A 14,469-nucleotide genomic window follows, 5' to 3' on the forward strand; every position below is an offset into this window, starting at 1 on the left:
CGGACACAGCCAAAAAAGTGGTGACAGGTTCCCTTTCATATTGGGTCTTGAGCTTTTCATCTCTTTCTCTGACAGCCCGGCACTTACTATTTTTGTCACTTACCGTGGCCAAACGTGTCGGGGTCCATAGATTTTGTTGGAAGGAAGTTCTTCATTGTGTGTGTACATATATACGCTTAGAAATAGACAGCAATTCGTCATTCTATATTTTATTTAACAACAATATAAAGAGGCACTTTACGTCATACAAAATAATGATATAAAAATGCATAATGCTCTTTTTGCTCTTTTTTGGACACAAATATCAAAATAAAATCTTTTGAATTAGTCATTGCACCAAATAACTAGAATATATTTTATACAATACAATGTTCTTTAATGATACATATAAACAAGTTAAGGCCTTGCATGTTGGTAGATTTCTCAGGGTTCTGTGCTGGAGCAGGACTCTGGTGTCACAAGCTACATCAGTGCTTTAGGATAATAACATCTCTTAGAGGTTTTCAGCTGAACCAGAGCCACTCCCCGTTGCACCTGAGTTTCATGTCTCTCTGTATATAGTAGATATAGTTGCATATAGATTTACATAAGCTAGATAAAAGGAGAGTGATTTTAACACTGTTCGGCACTGGACATTGAACATTTCAGTTTTCACATTAGTTGAACTATGCACAAATAGCACCATGGTTATCGTTAAGTAATAGATTCTGGGTGATTTACAGTAAGATTGTCAAGAATAAAATATTATTAGTCCTTCAAAGACGGGACACCCCAAGTTCTTCTGGAAAGGTCTGCAGCATTGTGGCTTATTAATGCACTACTGGAAGCAGATAAGGCACATTTTAAATTACTTAGTAAATGGGTAGCAAAATATTTCTAATGTGTTGTTTTACAGTGGTCACAGAAATTGTATGTTCAGATATATCTGGAGGAATACATTGATGAGGCATATATTCAGACAGTCCTGGGAAATATTTTCTGTACAGTATAAAATGTTACTTAAATAGAGAAATGATGTTTTCTGCAAATCTTCAAATGTGTCTTAGATCGCAGGGCAGAATGTGAATGTTATCCACTGTAGAGAGTTTGTGGAATCTGTGTCCCTCTCATGGAAAGAGAAATGTTACTCTGCCCTAAAAACACATGAACGCAACAGCTAATGTGGCCGACATAAGACAGGCAAAGTCGCCGTGCTTCCTCCAGTGATTGTTATACGTGACTGCTACAGATGCATGGACTAGGATTCCCAGCTCACAACTCTTGAAAAGTTGCATATTGTGCTGTTTTGTCAGTTCCATATGGAAGCAGTTTTTTTTTTTCCACATTTAATAGTTGCACTTTGCTCATAGCCCTTTCACGTTATTGCACCTAACAGGCAGCATATATAAAAGCCAAGGAAGCAATTATTACATAACGTTAATACAGTGTATTTTATAGTAATGCACATGGACTGAGAAGACTCAGCCTCCTACCAACTGCTTGGCTTGTCTATAGGATTAAAAATCCTCACGGTAGTTTAATGTTTTCTGGGTATGTTACAGCTTTAGTACAAATATTCTTGTAACATTTTACTAATTTTAGGATTGGGTATTGGTCGTAAAATTAGTAGCTATTCATCTTTTGTCAGCGTTGTTTCTATCCTGCCATCTAGATCTATAGACAAAGGAAATTTCTAAAGAATATCGATGTTTTTGAAATGTTTTTCACGTTTGGATAAACTATACATTTATACTATACATTTCATATGTACAGTATGTAATATTGTGAACCTGTCAGTGCGACGAGTTCACCGGATACATAACAAAATGCTTGTGAAGATAAATTCAATCTTCTACCTCTTAAACCTTTTTTTATTATCTAAATAATTGAACAATGCATAACATTGTTGGGGGATTTTGTGTTTACATTAAATTATTCATATGTTTTATTTTTTTTTTGAAGAGCACGGGATAAACTATTTTTAACCTTTAATCCCCAGCTCTTCATCCTGAACAAAAACAGAAATTATTTACAACAGTAGAGAAGAGCTTGTATCTGATGTGCTTGACCAAAGAAATGAAAACATTGTTTCTGTAAAGTTCATATATATATATGTCCCAACATTGGCATAACAAATCAAACACATTGAAGTAGATTACAGCACAAAAGGACTCATTTACAATGGATACAGTGCAAGTTTGGCAAAGCTTAGGGAATGCATTAATAATAATATATATATATATATTTTTTTAGGACCGAAATCACCTAATATCATTCAGTAACATCCCTTCTTAAAGGAATTTTAAAACTAGTTAGTTTTTGTCCAAAGAGTTGGCTTAGTAAATGATTCTGTGATTCCGCAGTCCTATAGTTTGATGGCTCAGTGGGTTTCATGTTGTGCCCCATTTTGCGTTTATGTGAAGGGCTGTTTGATGACAGAGAAGAGCATTTTGGAGGGAACTGATTACTTTTAGTAACGCTAGTTCTTTTGCTCTTGTACTCCCCATAGTTAGATTGAGAGTTCAGTTTCTTGTGGTTTTGCGTGTCCAACACGGCTTTTCTGAACTGACTGCCAGTTCCTCCAGTTTGTGGCTTTGGGTGAGAGCGAATGCCAGAAGTATCGTCTTTTGTATCCAGGAGACCACTTATCCATTCTGACTTTTTTACATAAGTTTCATGTTTTCCACTTGCTACCAGTTTTGTCTTTTTTCTCTTGACGTCTACCAAGTTCTCCTGGGATGCCGCATTGCCTTTATGAACAGAAACTTTGTGTTCCTTGCGTTTCTTTTGGTATAGTTTTTGGCATATTGGCCGTGACATTTTACCCAGCATTTTAATATCTGTATTATTTTTTGACAAATTTATGGCCAGATCTTTTTTTACAACCTTTGTTTGTGAAGCATTTGTTTCATTTGGATTGCGGGCCACATTATCCCTTGATACAGCAGATTCCGATTTTAACTTTGGTGTTGACATTTTCGGTGACTCTTCACTTTGAGATTCTGTTACAGCTGTCTCTGTTAGTAGGCTGCTTGACTTGTTCTTTTTAAAGCTTTTTAATAAAGTCTCTATATCGCTTGTACGAGATTTTTCAATGGGTGCTGGAGAAGCAAGCATCTTGGTTGCTTCTGTTGGGCGTGACCCTGCTTTTTCTTCGTCGGTCTCCGTACCTTTTTGTAATTCATTGAATGGTGGCTTTATTTTAGCAGTAGTCAATATTGCTTCTGGTTCTGTGAATAGTTGACAAAAATCACCGTCTGCTTTGATTTGAGGGGTTTGTACATCCGCTGATTCAATTTGTTTACTTACTGCGTGATCATCTGTTGGCTCGCCTGATACCGCAGAATATTTCTCGTTACTTTCTGAAAACGCAGCATTAATCTCCACACTAGAAGAGTCCAATGTGGCTTCCGTGTCGCCAGGTATGCCATCATCTACTTTTTCTCTTCGTTTCACATTGTCCATTACTTCCTGTAATTTGCATTCTTCAGAAATACATTCAGTTTGCTCTTTTCCTTCAGCTTGGAGTTCTGGCGCGTCCATCAGTATCTCCTCTATTTTTACTGTGTTTTCTTGTTCGCTTGCCATATTCTCTTCTATCATCTCATCCAGAATCACACCAGGTGAAAGTTTAGGGTATTGAGAAAGATCACTTAGGTCAATGTCTGCTACATCGTCACATGGGTGAGAATAAGTAGAAGTCTTTACTTTTTTCGGAAGTGGCATGTCATCGTATGTTGGAGAATCCTTTATTTTCAGTTTTACGGCCTTCCCAGAAACTGTCGGCCTTGTTACGCCTCTAAACTTGAAAGTCATACTTCCACCTATGAGGTGTTTTTCCATGTGCCTGTCATATTGTTCTTTTTTAGAAAACGTATAATTGCATGTGCTACAGATAAATGACTTCTTTATCACATGCATAACATCAGCACATAGCTCGCATGCGTAAAGTGTGGTATGCTTTATTTCAGACTTTTCCGCTAAATGATGCACGCTGTTCAGATGACTTCTCAACTCCTGTGCTTCCTGATAGGCTTTAGGACATTTGTAACACAAGTAGATTTTTTGCAAACTGTGGACAACAAGATGCCTTTGTAGTTTGAAAGGTTTAGGGAACTGCTTCCCGCAGTGGTGACAATCTCTGGAGGGATCTTTACAATGAGGATGCATAGCTGCATTTTTAGAAATATCGGTCTTCGGTGAACAGTCCGTTGAAGGACTCACTGAAAGTGTTACTTGCTGGATTGGTACAGGTGGAACAATAGGGATAAAACTGTCTACTTCCTTTTCACTGGTCACTTCTTCTTCCTTTTGTTCCTTTACATCTTGCCTTTTATTCGATAACCCTTTCTCATCTGCCTCTGGAATCTTTGGTAACGTGCTAGGTGTCCTGTATATAAAGGTACTTAGGAATGTCCTCACCATACTGTCTCCTCCAAAACAGCCTGGCATGCCCATCACCGATTTCTGTGCTTGGCCTTTCCTAGCAAATTGAGTAGCATGCTCTCTTAAGTGTTCATTATACATCCATACATCAGAGATTTCCTTTAAACACATTCCACAAATCCATAGTCCTGCCTTATTTTTTGCATGCTTGTCTTTCAGGTGATCCCTTAACTGTTCACGAGAGCTAAATTTCCTCTGAACGCACATGTAGCAGGTTGGGGGAGGTGAAGGGTTGTGCGTTAGCTTATGAAAATCGAGCTCCCCTAAAGTCAGAAACCATTGAAAGCACACTTTACATTTGTACTGCTTGTCCTTGTTTTTCACTTTTGTATTGTTGTGATTTCTTGACTGCTTCTTGTCATTGAATTTATTTTTGCTGTTCTTTTTGCGTTTTTCTGGCATTTGGTTATTATCTGATGTATCAAAATCAGATTGATCCGAGTCATCTCCACAAGCAGTAAAAAAAGACAGTTCTCTCATATCAAACTTTGTACTAAGCATCTTCATGTCAATAGTAGGAACATCGGGAAGCCCCATCTCATCACTAGCATTGAAGTTGAGAATATCTTCGGTCTGTGGGTCGCTGGTGTCGGGGCTCATCTCTAATGACAGATCTGAGGATTCTGCAGATGGCTGGTAAAGGGTGATGTGAAGGGATTCATCTCTGTCTTTCTCACTTTCAGTCCTGTCAATAAGCAATGGCATATTTAGATTTTCCTGGCTCTGGCATACAAAAGACAGCATTTTGTCTTCATTCCCATCACTGGTTTCCGTTGAAAGATTAAGGTGATCATAATGGGCTATGTGTTCATTTTGGTTAGAGAAATGGCTTCTATCTAATGTGGGTTCAAGTCCAATTTTGCCGTACTCACTTGAGTAATTTATTTGTGGTGGATGGCATTGAGCCGCTGTATCTATTTGCTTGAAGTCTGAATCAAAATGTGGGGCTAGTCGTTTGTTTTTTTTCCCATAGACACGGGTACATTTTCTTCTAATAAAATGATCATCTCTAGGAAATAATTGGGAAAATGTATTGTCATCATCAAAGAATATATGGAAGTCAGTTACTGTTTCTTTTGGCATGTTTGACGCTTCAACTTCTTTTTGGACTTGGGCAGTTTCTAAAATGTTTTCCTTCCCTCCAGGTAATAAACTTTGGTCATTTGCCAGCATAGCTTCCACAGGTTGGATTTTGCAGTCATTTATAACGTGTTCATGGTGACTGTTCAGGTTTTTTGCCCATGTTTGCTCTTGAAGTAGATTCTCTCCATTCATTTCCATTTCTAGGACATCACTGACCAGCTTTTCATCGTCATCCATGGTTATTGCAGATGAGTAGGACTCTGCACTCTCTTTTTGGGAACTGATTTCGGGATACGTCATCTCTTTAGTTAACGACTCTTCCAGGTTTGACTCTGAGGAATTGAAGCTGTTTGAGTGTCCAATGGCCTTCAAAATATTTGTTTTTAGGATGTTTAACACATCATCAGAGGGAATTTGTGAATTTGTAGATTTGATTGAGACCTTGCGCTTTCTTTTCTTTATTTTTCCATTCATCTTATTTTTGCTCATGGAATCACAAAGAACAATGTCTTCACTGTTTTTGACCACCAAAGGTCTCTGTTCTTCATCTGGAATTAGGATTTGAGATGACATATTGCTATCTGGGTTTAGCAAATCTGCAATTATGTTTTGTGATGTGTCAAGATCATGTGGGCTGTCATTAATGCCCTTCCACTCACATGGTGCTTTTTTCACATTAGGTGGTTTTGTACTAATCACACAATCTTTTTGTGTTCCTGATGACCCATTATGCTTAACTGCTTTGTGTCTCATCAGTCCCGGTTTTGAACGGAAAGATACTGAGCATATATCACAGGTTAGTGACAGGCCAACTGATTTCTTTTCTTTGACGGGACTACTTTTTGGTGAAATTCCAATGCTCTGAAGTATTTCTTTGCTCTTGTCACCTTCTAAAATTCGTAGAACTCCATCTATAACAGAGTGCATATCATTGGTACACCTATTTGCAGATTCATCTGTGGAAATCTTGTTTTCAGCACTCGTATTGTGGAGACTTGTAACTACTTGTGCAGCTGTTTTCTCTGTCGGATGGCAATTGAACTCTACAAACCCCTGATCGGCAATACTCAGGAGGTCACATCTTGTCCCCGATGACCTGTCATCCTTGTTTGGAAATACGTGGGCCATAGTTGAGCCATCGTTAATACTGTTCCAGTCACATGTATTTGGCACTTGTTGATTGCACATTGATGACCCTACAGGTGTCTCTATACTGTCAGGAAAAATGTCACTTTGCAAAGTCAGGTAGTTAGTATTTTCTCCAGCATAAATTGGATATGTATCATTTGTTGACATTGATTGACACTCGAGGATCATTTCTGTAACATCTCCTTGTTGACTCTTGTAATGCTCACAAACTAATTCAGAGCAGAAGCATGGTGTTATATTCCCTTCAACAACTGGTTCCATTAAGACTTTCTTATTGGTTAATGCTTGGTTATTATCTATCGTCAAAATTTTGTCTTTGTGAAGATAAAGCTGTATATCCAAGTCTTCCACCGAACGCTTTCCTAAATCTTGTTCATTTTGACATTTTTCAGTATTTTCGCATATGGAATCCCTTTCTTCTGAACTAAAGCCATCATTTGTGGAAGTGTATAACAGTTTTTGTGGACAAATCGATTCATTAAGTGACTCATGAGTAAGCATATCAAAACTCAACACAGAGGGGGCTGTAGGGATGCTTTGTAGATGTGCATCATAGTCATTGTTAGGGGCTGTAGGGATGCTTTGTAGATGGTCATCATAGTCATTGTTAGGGGCTGTAGGGATGCTTTGTAGATGTGCATCATAGTCATTGTTAGGGGCTGTAGGGATGCTTTGTAGATGGTCATCATAGTCATTGTTAGGGGCTGTAGGGATGCTTTGTAGATGTGCATCATAGTCATTGTTAGGGGCTGTAGGGATGCTTTGTAGATGTGCATCATAGTCATTGTTAGCACTGCACAGGACGTCATTAGTACCAGGAGGCAAAGGGAATGGAATAGATGACTTGTCACCAGTGACTATGGAACCACATTGATTTTCACTTAAAAGAGAAGCTTCTTTTGTGCTGTCAGTTCTCAAAAATAGTTCTGTTTCCGGCAAGATATCCATATGCTGCTGATTATTTTCTTGGGTTCTAAAAACAGAGACTTCATTAATCAGGCTTTGTTCCTCCTTTTCTTTTTGTTTAGAAATTTGTGTCTTTTGGGGTTCTAAGGTCTCAGTTTCTAGGCAGTCCTTTTCAGAAAAATCAGCTGAGTTCTGCCCATCGATCTGTGGGGAAGTGATGTTGGCACCTGTATATGCTTCACTATAAAGTACTGCATTTGTGCTTGTCTGATTCCCTTTCTTCATAAGAGAGGATGATTTCTCCATTTCTCCATAGCTTCTGACTTTTCTATTATTTTCTTCTTGCTCCTCTGAACGCAGACTACTGGGATCAGTTTTCAAGCCAACAAGAATACTCTGTTCTGAGGATTCTTTATTGTTTGCTGGTTTGTCCTCCCTTTGAGTGTCATTACTTAATGACTCCAAGGATGAGCAGCAATTATAGCCTGCTTTATCAATGTCCTTTGGCTGTGTGGAAGATTCTGATATTTGCAATGCTCCAGTATGCTCTACGAACTTAATGTCTTTCTCTGATTCCCCTATAGGAGTAAATGTATTCTCTACAGTACATGGAGCTTGACCGTCTGCTTCCAACTTGAAATCAGATGTTGAAGCTGCTAGTAGCATTGGGAAGCAAGGTATAAGCATGTCTTCCTCATTATTTTTCGCAGTTCTTGCCACAAATAGTTGAAGTTGTTGCAAAGGATTCTCTGATGATTCTTTAGAAGTGAGGGATTTTTCACTAATTGCATTTTCCTCTTTTACCAAGATTGGCATGTCAAGATTGACAAAGTCTTTTTGATTGTTTTCATCCTGTAATGCTTCTTTATTGTGTGAAATTATTTTGCTGTTGTCGTACTCAGTGTCTGAAGTAGTCTCTAAATTTGCAGACAGCAGGTCTTGGTCACTTCGTTTTTCTTCTAGATCATTTTTGTGCACTTGAGTGTCATTTAAGTTAATCATGGATGTGCTGTCATCTTGCAAACTATATTGAGGATTCATTTCTGCGACACTTCGGACAGGTTCTAGCTTTGGTGGGTCATCATATCGCTCTTCAGCTTTATGTTCTGTTATTGACAGGTTTCTGTTATCATGTTGCCGTCTTTCTTTTTCATTCAGACCTGTATTTTCATTGTTTTTTAGAAATTGGGTTTCAGCTTGGACCAATGTCTCTTTCAGATGGTCGTTAGACATACCCTCGTCAGATACGTCACCAGAGTGGCTACAATTGTTTCCCAATGAGCCCATTTCTTCTTTCATACTTATATCATTTTGCAGACTGATCTGTTTGTGACATTGGATGTCAGACGTGAAAGAAACAAATTGATCTGAGCAAGTCCAAGAGTTCCTGAGATTTTCACAGCTTCTGTCAACTTTTACAAGTGGTTGAGAATCCTGAAGTTGAGGTGTTGCATGATTTGAGTTATGTACATTGTTAGGAATTTCATTAAAGTATGCCTCATTTCTGCATCTTTCGATTGGACTGGCTGCCATCTCTGTCAATGGGAGGGTAGAATCTGTGAGCTCTTGGCTAATCTGATCTTTAGGCAATGGTTTTGAAGATGTGTCATTGGAAACTTTGCTTGTTTGAAGTTGACTTTCTAATTCTGTTACCAGTCTTTTAATTTCCAGCTCATCTTCTGAAATGTTAATAAATGATACGTTGTAATCGGATAGCGTTGTCAGTTGTTGTGAGGGCTCCGATAGGCGTTCATCAAACTTCTCTGTCGTTTCATTTTCTTGTACTTGAAACGGAGGCACATTATCATTTGATATTGAAGACATGCTTTCGATGAAATCCCAACTTTTTTCATGCAAAAATTCTGGAAATGGTTGTTCAAAGTTGTTTAACTTGCTGGATTGGTTAAATTGAACATAGTTATCTTTGGAAGTTGTTGCGTCATTGTACAATGGTGTTTCAAAGTTTGGTAACTCAGCAAATATAGACGTGGAATCAAATGACAGATCTGATGCAACTTTATTTTCATTGTTCCCAGACTGATATGATGGCAGCTCAGAACACTTATTCTCAAAAGACTGGACATTATCAGCATTACTTTGATTAGCATATATTTGCTCAATATCCGTGGAAGCATCGTTTTGGCTTTTGGAGAAAATATTTCTATAGAGATGGTGCACATCTTTATTGTGTGGATATTGTGGACATTCGCTTTCATAGGATTTGTCATTTTGTTGCGGCATTACAGGTAGTGATGAATCTTTGTTATAGCATGGCACTGATATGGAAAAGTCTTTGTTGCTACTGCATATTCCTTCGTTTAAATACTTAATACTGCCATCACAGAAAGATGGATTTATATCACATGAGTTCATTTGTTTCTCTTGGTAGTTTGTATTTACGATATCAAAAGAAGAAGAATGCTGCTGGGGCAAAGCCTCAATGTTTGCCATAACTTTCGACGTGTAGTTATCTTGTGGTAAGGTGCTAGCTGCCATTGCTTCTTCGTAAGTGCTTAGTCTATCCTCTTCAGGATTCTTGAGGCCTTGAATGTCATGCGTTTCACTCATGCTTGTGTTTGGAGATTCAGTGGTTTGTTGTTTTTGAGTTTCATCATAATGAGTTTCGTTAATCTTTTGGTAGACTTTGGAACCTGCAAGTAGAAATTTAGCAGATCCAAACCTCTTTGTGCCTTTGATAAAGTCTGTATGTGCTAACATAGCTGGTGGATTTTCTCTGAGTAGAGGCTTGATCAAGTTCCTTTCTACATTATTCTGAGATTGAGTGCTAAAACTTTTGCATCTTGGAGCACACTCTTCATTTTCAGAATCTGTGCGTTCAGTGCTTTTTGGACTTGACCCTGTCTCACTTGAAATACTTGTGCTTTGGTCACTGCTATTTGATGACTGGCTGTTCCTTCTCCTGATTCTGTTGGTGGTCTCTTTTTTTGTATTTCTCAAATCTTTGCTTTGCAGCTGGAATCTTGTGGCCTCTCCCATACGCCATATTGGTTCCTTAACTTTTGCTCTAGTTCCTCTTCCTTGTATATCCCGATTAAAATTGTATTTCATCCTGCCATTTGGCATGTTTTTCGGCAAAGAAGCAGCAAATTCATCTTCTGAATCTGAGATATAGTCATATTCACCAAAAGGATGCGTTTTTGTTGGCGGAAAAAGTCTTTCAGTTACCAGTGAAAACTGTACATTTTTGTTACTTTTTACATGCAGCTTGTGAAGTTTATTTTTTTGCTGTACAATTTTGTGTATAAGCTCCTTGCTCCAGGTACCATTGTGAGCTTTCTTTTTCTTGGTGTCTTTAAACCCAGCCCTACGTGATTTTGGCGTTTCTGTGATGGCAAAATCATGTGTATCCGTTTTGACTGTTTTCTCTTGCTGGGGTTCGTAAGATTTTAGCTCTCTACCATCAGTGTATTCAAAATCAGTTTTATGCTGAGCTGCTTTGTTTATTGCCTGGGAAGATGTACGTTTGTTAATGCCGTCTGCTTTCTGCCATTCATGGTCTTCCAAGTTTGTTTTTGTGCCGTTTTTGCTGTATTTTGAGTCCGTGTTTATCGCATGTTTATGAACACTTTTTTGGAGTTGGCACCCTTCTATTTCATATTGTTCTTCAGATGTGTTTGATATGGTGTTATGGTGAGCTTGGTTTAGTTCTACATTCAACCGTTTTTTGGTTTCTTTATTCTCTTTCACCTTTTGGGAATTGTTAGATACTTTGGCAGCGCTGAGGTCATCATCTACAAAAACATCAATAAAGGTGCTGTCTATCTCATTCTCTACTTGAAACTCTAAACCATTCAGTGCTTCTATGATTAAACTGTCCAGTTTTGCATCGTCCATTTCTAAAGTGTCGCAGGCAGTCAGAGGCATTAAATGTGGCGTGGCATTATGTACGTGATTACCTTTCATAGGATCATCTTTGGCATCTGCTTTGGCGTTACTATCAATAAGATAGTCTTTGCTAAACCCAGTTAAATGTGAATTAAATTCTATTTGTGCTTTGGGTAGTGATATTCCAGGTAGTGTCTGAGAGGACTTTATTGGGTCTACTGAAGACTTCCTTAAATCTCCATGTAAAGGTTCCTTCAGCTCAGTATGGACAGCTGCATTCAAATTACAGTACTGCCGGTGCTCTAAGAATGAGGATAAATTGCCAAAATTTTGGTCACACTGTTTGCATGTTAGAAGAACGTCAAGCTGGTCCAAATTTGCACTGCTAAGTGAGTTGGCAAGAAAGTGGTGAGAAGAATAGGGAGGTGGTGGTTCACTCTCAAAATTCCCAAGACAACCTTTACTTGGCTCATTGGCAATTTTTGGGTATTGATTCTCTTGTAGATTTTTGAATGCATGCTCATCTTTATTCGGCTCTTGGATGTAATTGTATGTTTTGGTAGATTCTGAATTTGGGTATAAAAACGAACCAGAACTAATTGCTTCAGACATATTGAAAGACTTTTCTGCTGGGTGACATGACTGGTGAAAGTAGGGGGAGGATGTTAATGCTAGAGGGACATGATTCTCATCAGGATTGATCGGACTGCTTGACATGGGTGAAAGTGACGAGCAGGTACTACCAGAAACAGGATTGGTAGCAGGAGAAGAAAGAGGCGATTCGTAGGGTGATTCAGGTACGAAAGGCTTTCCTGACAATTGTAGTGGCTGGCTGGAGTTATTTCGTGACTGTTGAATTGGTTGGCTTACTCTGAATGAAATACTTTTAGTTCTCGTGTTATTTGTGTCCTTTGCATTAGCATACAAAATGTCATTATTTGAGTTGTAATTTTGCCCGGTCATATCAACCCTTTGTGTGGGACTCCCATCCACCAGTACTTCATGCTTCTTTGCATGATAACTAGGTGGAATTTTTGTCATCATATTATTGTTTTGCCAGTCGGGGTTAGCGAGGGGATAGGACTTTTGAATTCCCACATGCCTTGACAGCTCAATTCGATTTTGGTTTGTTGTGGAAGGTGTATTAACAGTTTGCTGCCAAGGCATCCTTTGATTTTTTAGTACCTGTCTCTGCTCATTTGTCTGGCATTGATATGGAAGTACATTTACAGAAGCATTAGGATATGAAACAGAGTTTTGGTCCAAGGGTAGAAATTGATTGTTTCCAGCCTCCCAAGTCTGAGGTATTCTTGAAAGATTTTTATCGAAAGGCACAGATCCTGTGCTTACACCGCTGTAGACCTTGCCCGGGAAGTGCACTTTGTTCAGAGAAGTCTGTGGTATATTCCTTCGTAGTGTACTCCCTGGAGTCAGGAGTCTTTGGTTATGTACAAAGTCTTTAGATGGATGCCTTTTATTGATTAATGCTGGCATACTGTTACTATGTAAACTAAATTCGCTAGGATTAAAAACTGATTGGTTTTCTTGAAAAGTGCCTTGAGTTTGTTCTATAGCACCAGAGGAAGTGAAAGCACCAGTAGATAAAATAGCACCATTATGATCAGAAACGTGATCATTACGTCCTGTATAGCAAGGTGGTGTAGGTGAATGCTGGACCCCTTGTTGGCTGTGTAAGAATGGAGCCTGCCGAGGGGGTATGCCATAAGTTCTGTTGTCTGGCAAAACAGTATTGTAGGATCCACTGCCTTGTGGATCCTCTGGTCCTTCTCTTGATGAGGACTGGAAGGAATAAGTATTTTGTGCTACCTGGGTTGCAGCAAGTGCAGCATCCACAAAGTCCTGATTACTCCCATTATTGCAGAAAGTATTTCCACCTTGCTCCTGCAGTGATGGAAATGGATACTGAAATGACACAGGCCCATAGTCTGACTTGTTGACTTCTGGAAAAGGACATACTTTTTGATTAGAAAGGACATATCCACTGGTACCAGTAAAATGTTTATCAGATGGATGCCATGTATGTCCATTTGGTTGGAATTCCAAGTAATGCAACTGCCCACTCGAGTTAGCTGTATCATGTAGATTACCCGGCTGGATCTTTAAGCCTTGATGGATCCTGGATGCCGGAGCAGTTTGTGAGGTATAGCTTGTGGAGGTAAGGCTGGGGCTGGGCTCTGGGTGTGACCTGCTAAAGCTACGATCTTCTTGATGGACCTCCCCTTCTCTGTCCGGAAGACTTGAAACATTAAAACGATAACTTCCAGAGATGGGCCCTTGACTTACTTCTATTTTTTTTGGTTCTGTCACCTTTTGCTGAGGATACGCAATCCCAATGGTAGGATTGGACCTTGAACTGCTGATACTGAGTCTGTAGAGCTGGTGCTGATTGCGATCTCCCTTTCCAGACCTCTTATTTTTGTCCTTCCCTCTGTTCTTCCCTGTCGGAGACAGGGGGCTACTTTTGCCATTAGTCCAGGGAGCATCACTGGAATACTTCGGCCTGTTATGAAGGGATTTAAAGTCTATTTTCCCTGCTTGTTGAGGCCTTATCACAGCTTCCCTTTGACTGTGACTTTCTCTTTCTCGACCACTTAAAAGAGATGCTTTGTCAGAATTGAAAACACCATCAGAGTTTTCTGAGGCCCCAGTTGGTTTACTGTTGGCTGAATTCTTCTTGCCAAACTGTTCATACGCAGAATCATCCTTGGAGCTGGGTGATTTAGCATTGATGGGATACGCAGGCTTTGTTTCCCTGGTCATGGTACCACTCAGAGGGAATAGGTGGCACCAGTCACCCTTTGTTTGCTCATGTTTTTCACATAATGACTGTGGATGGTCATCCTTTGAGATACATGGTGGAGATCACAGAAACAGCCCCATTGATGCTTTTTTCATTGTTGTTCCATAGACTTCATTGCAGAGATTGTTTCTTTTCATACATCCATGGTTAACCTAAAATAAAATAGAAAAAAAAAACAAATTAATAAGTGATTTTAATTATTTAAGAAAAAAATAGAGTTCTTCATCTTTTATTCTACT

General features: G+C 39.0%; 1 protein-coding gene across 2 annotated transcripts in view; it reads right to left on the reverse strand.

Annotated features, from left to right (window-relative positions):
- Positions 1-207: 207 nt before the first annotated feature.
- Positions 208-14,469, reverse strand: part of ZNF469 (zinc finger protein 469) — a 215,139-nt gene continuing 200,877 nt past the window's right edge. For both annotated transcript variants that reach the window (XM_075326223.1, XM_075326222.1), the window contains exon 2: positions 208-14,382. In XM_075326223.1, coding sequence (XP_075182338.1) covers positions 2,251-14,190 — 11,940 coding nt within the window. In that variant the 5' untranslated portion in view covers positions 14,191-14,382 and the 3' untranslated portion in view covers positions 208-2,250. The remainder of the gene's footprint in view (positions 14,383-14,469) is intronic.

The sequence above is a fragment of the Anomaloglossus baeobatrachus genome, chromosome 10 (assembly GCF_048569485.1).
Source record: "Anomaloglossus baeobatrachus isolate aAnoBae1 chromosome 10, aAnoBae1.hap1, whole genome shotgun sequence".
In the NCBI taxonomy this organism is placed as follows: domain Eukaryota; kingdom Metazoa; phylum Chordata; class Amphibia; order Anura; family Aromobatidae; genus Anomaloglossus; species Anomaloglossus baeobatrachus.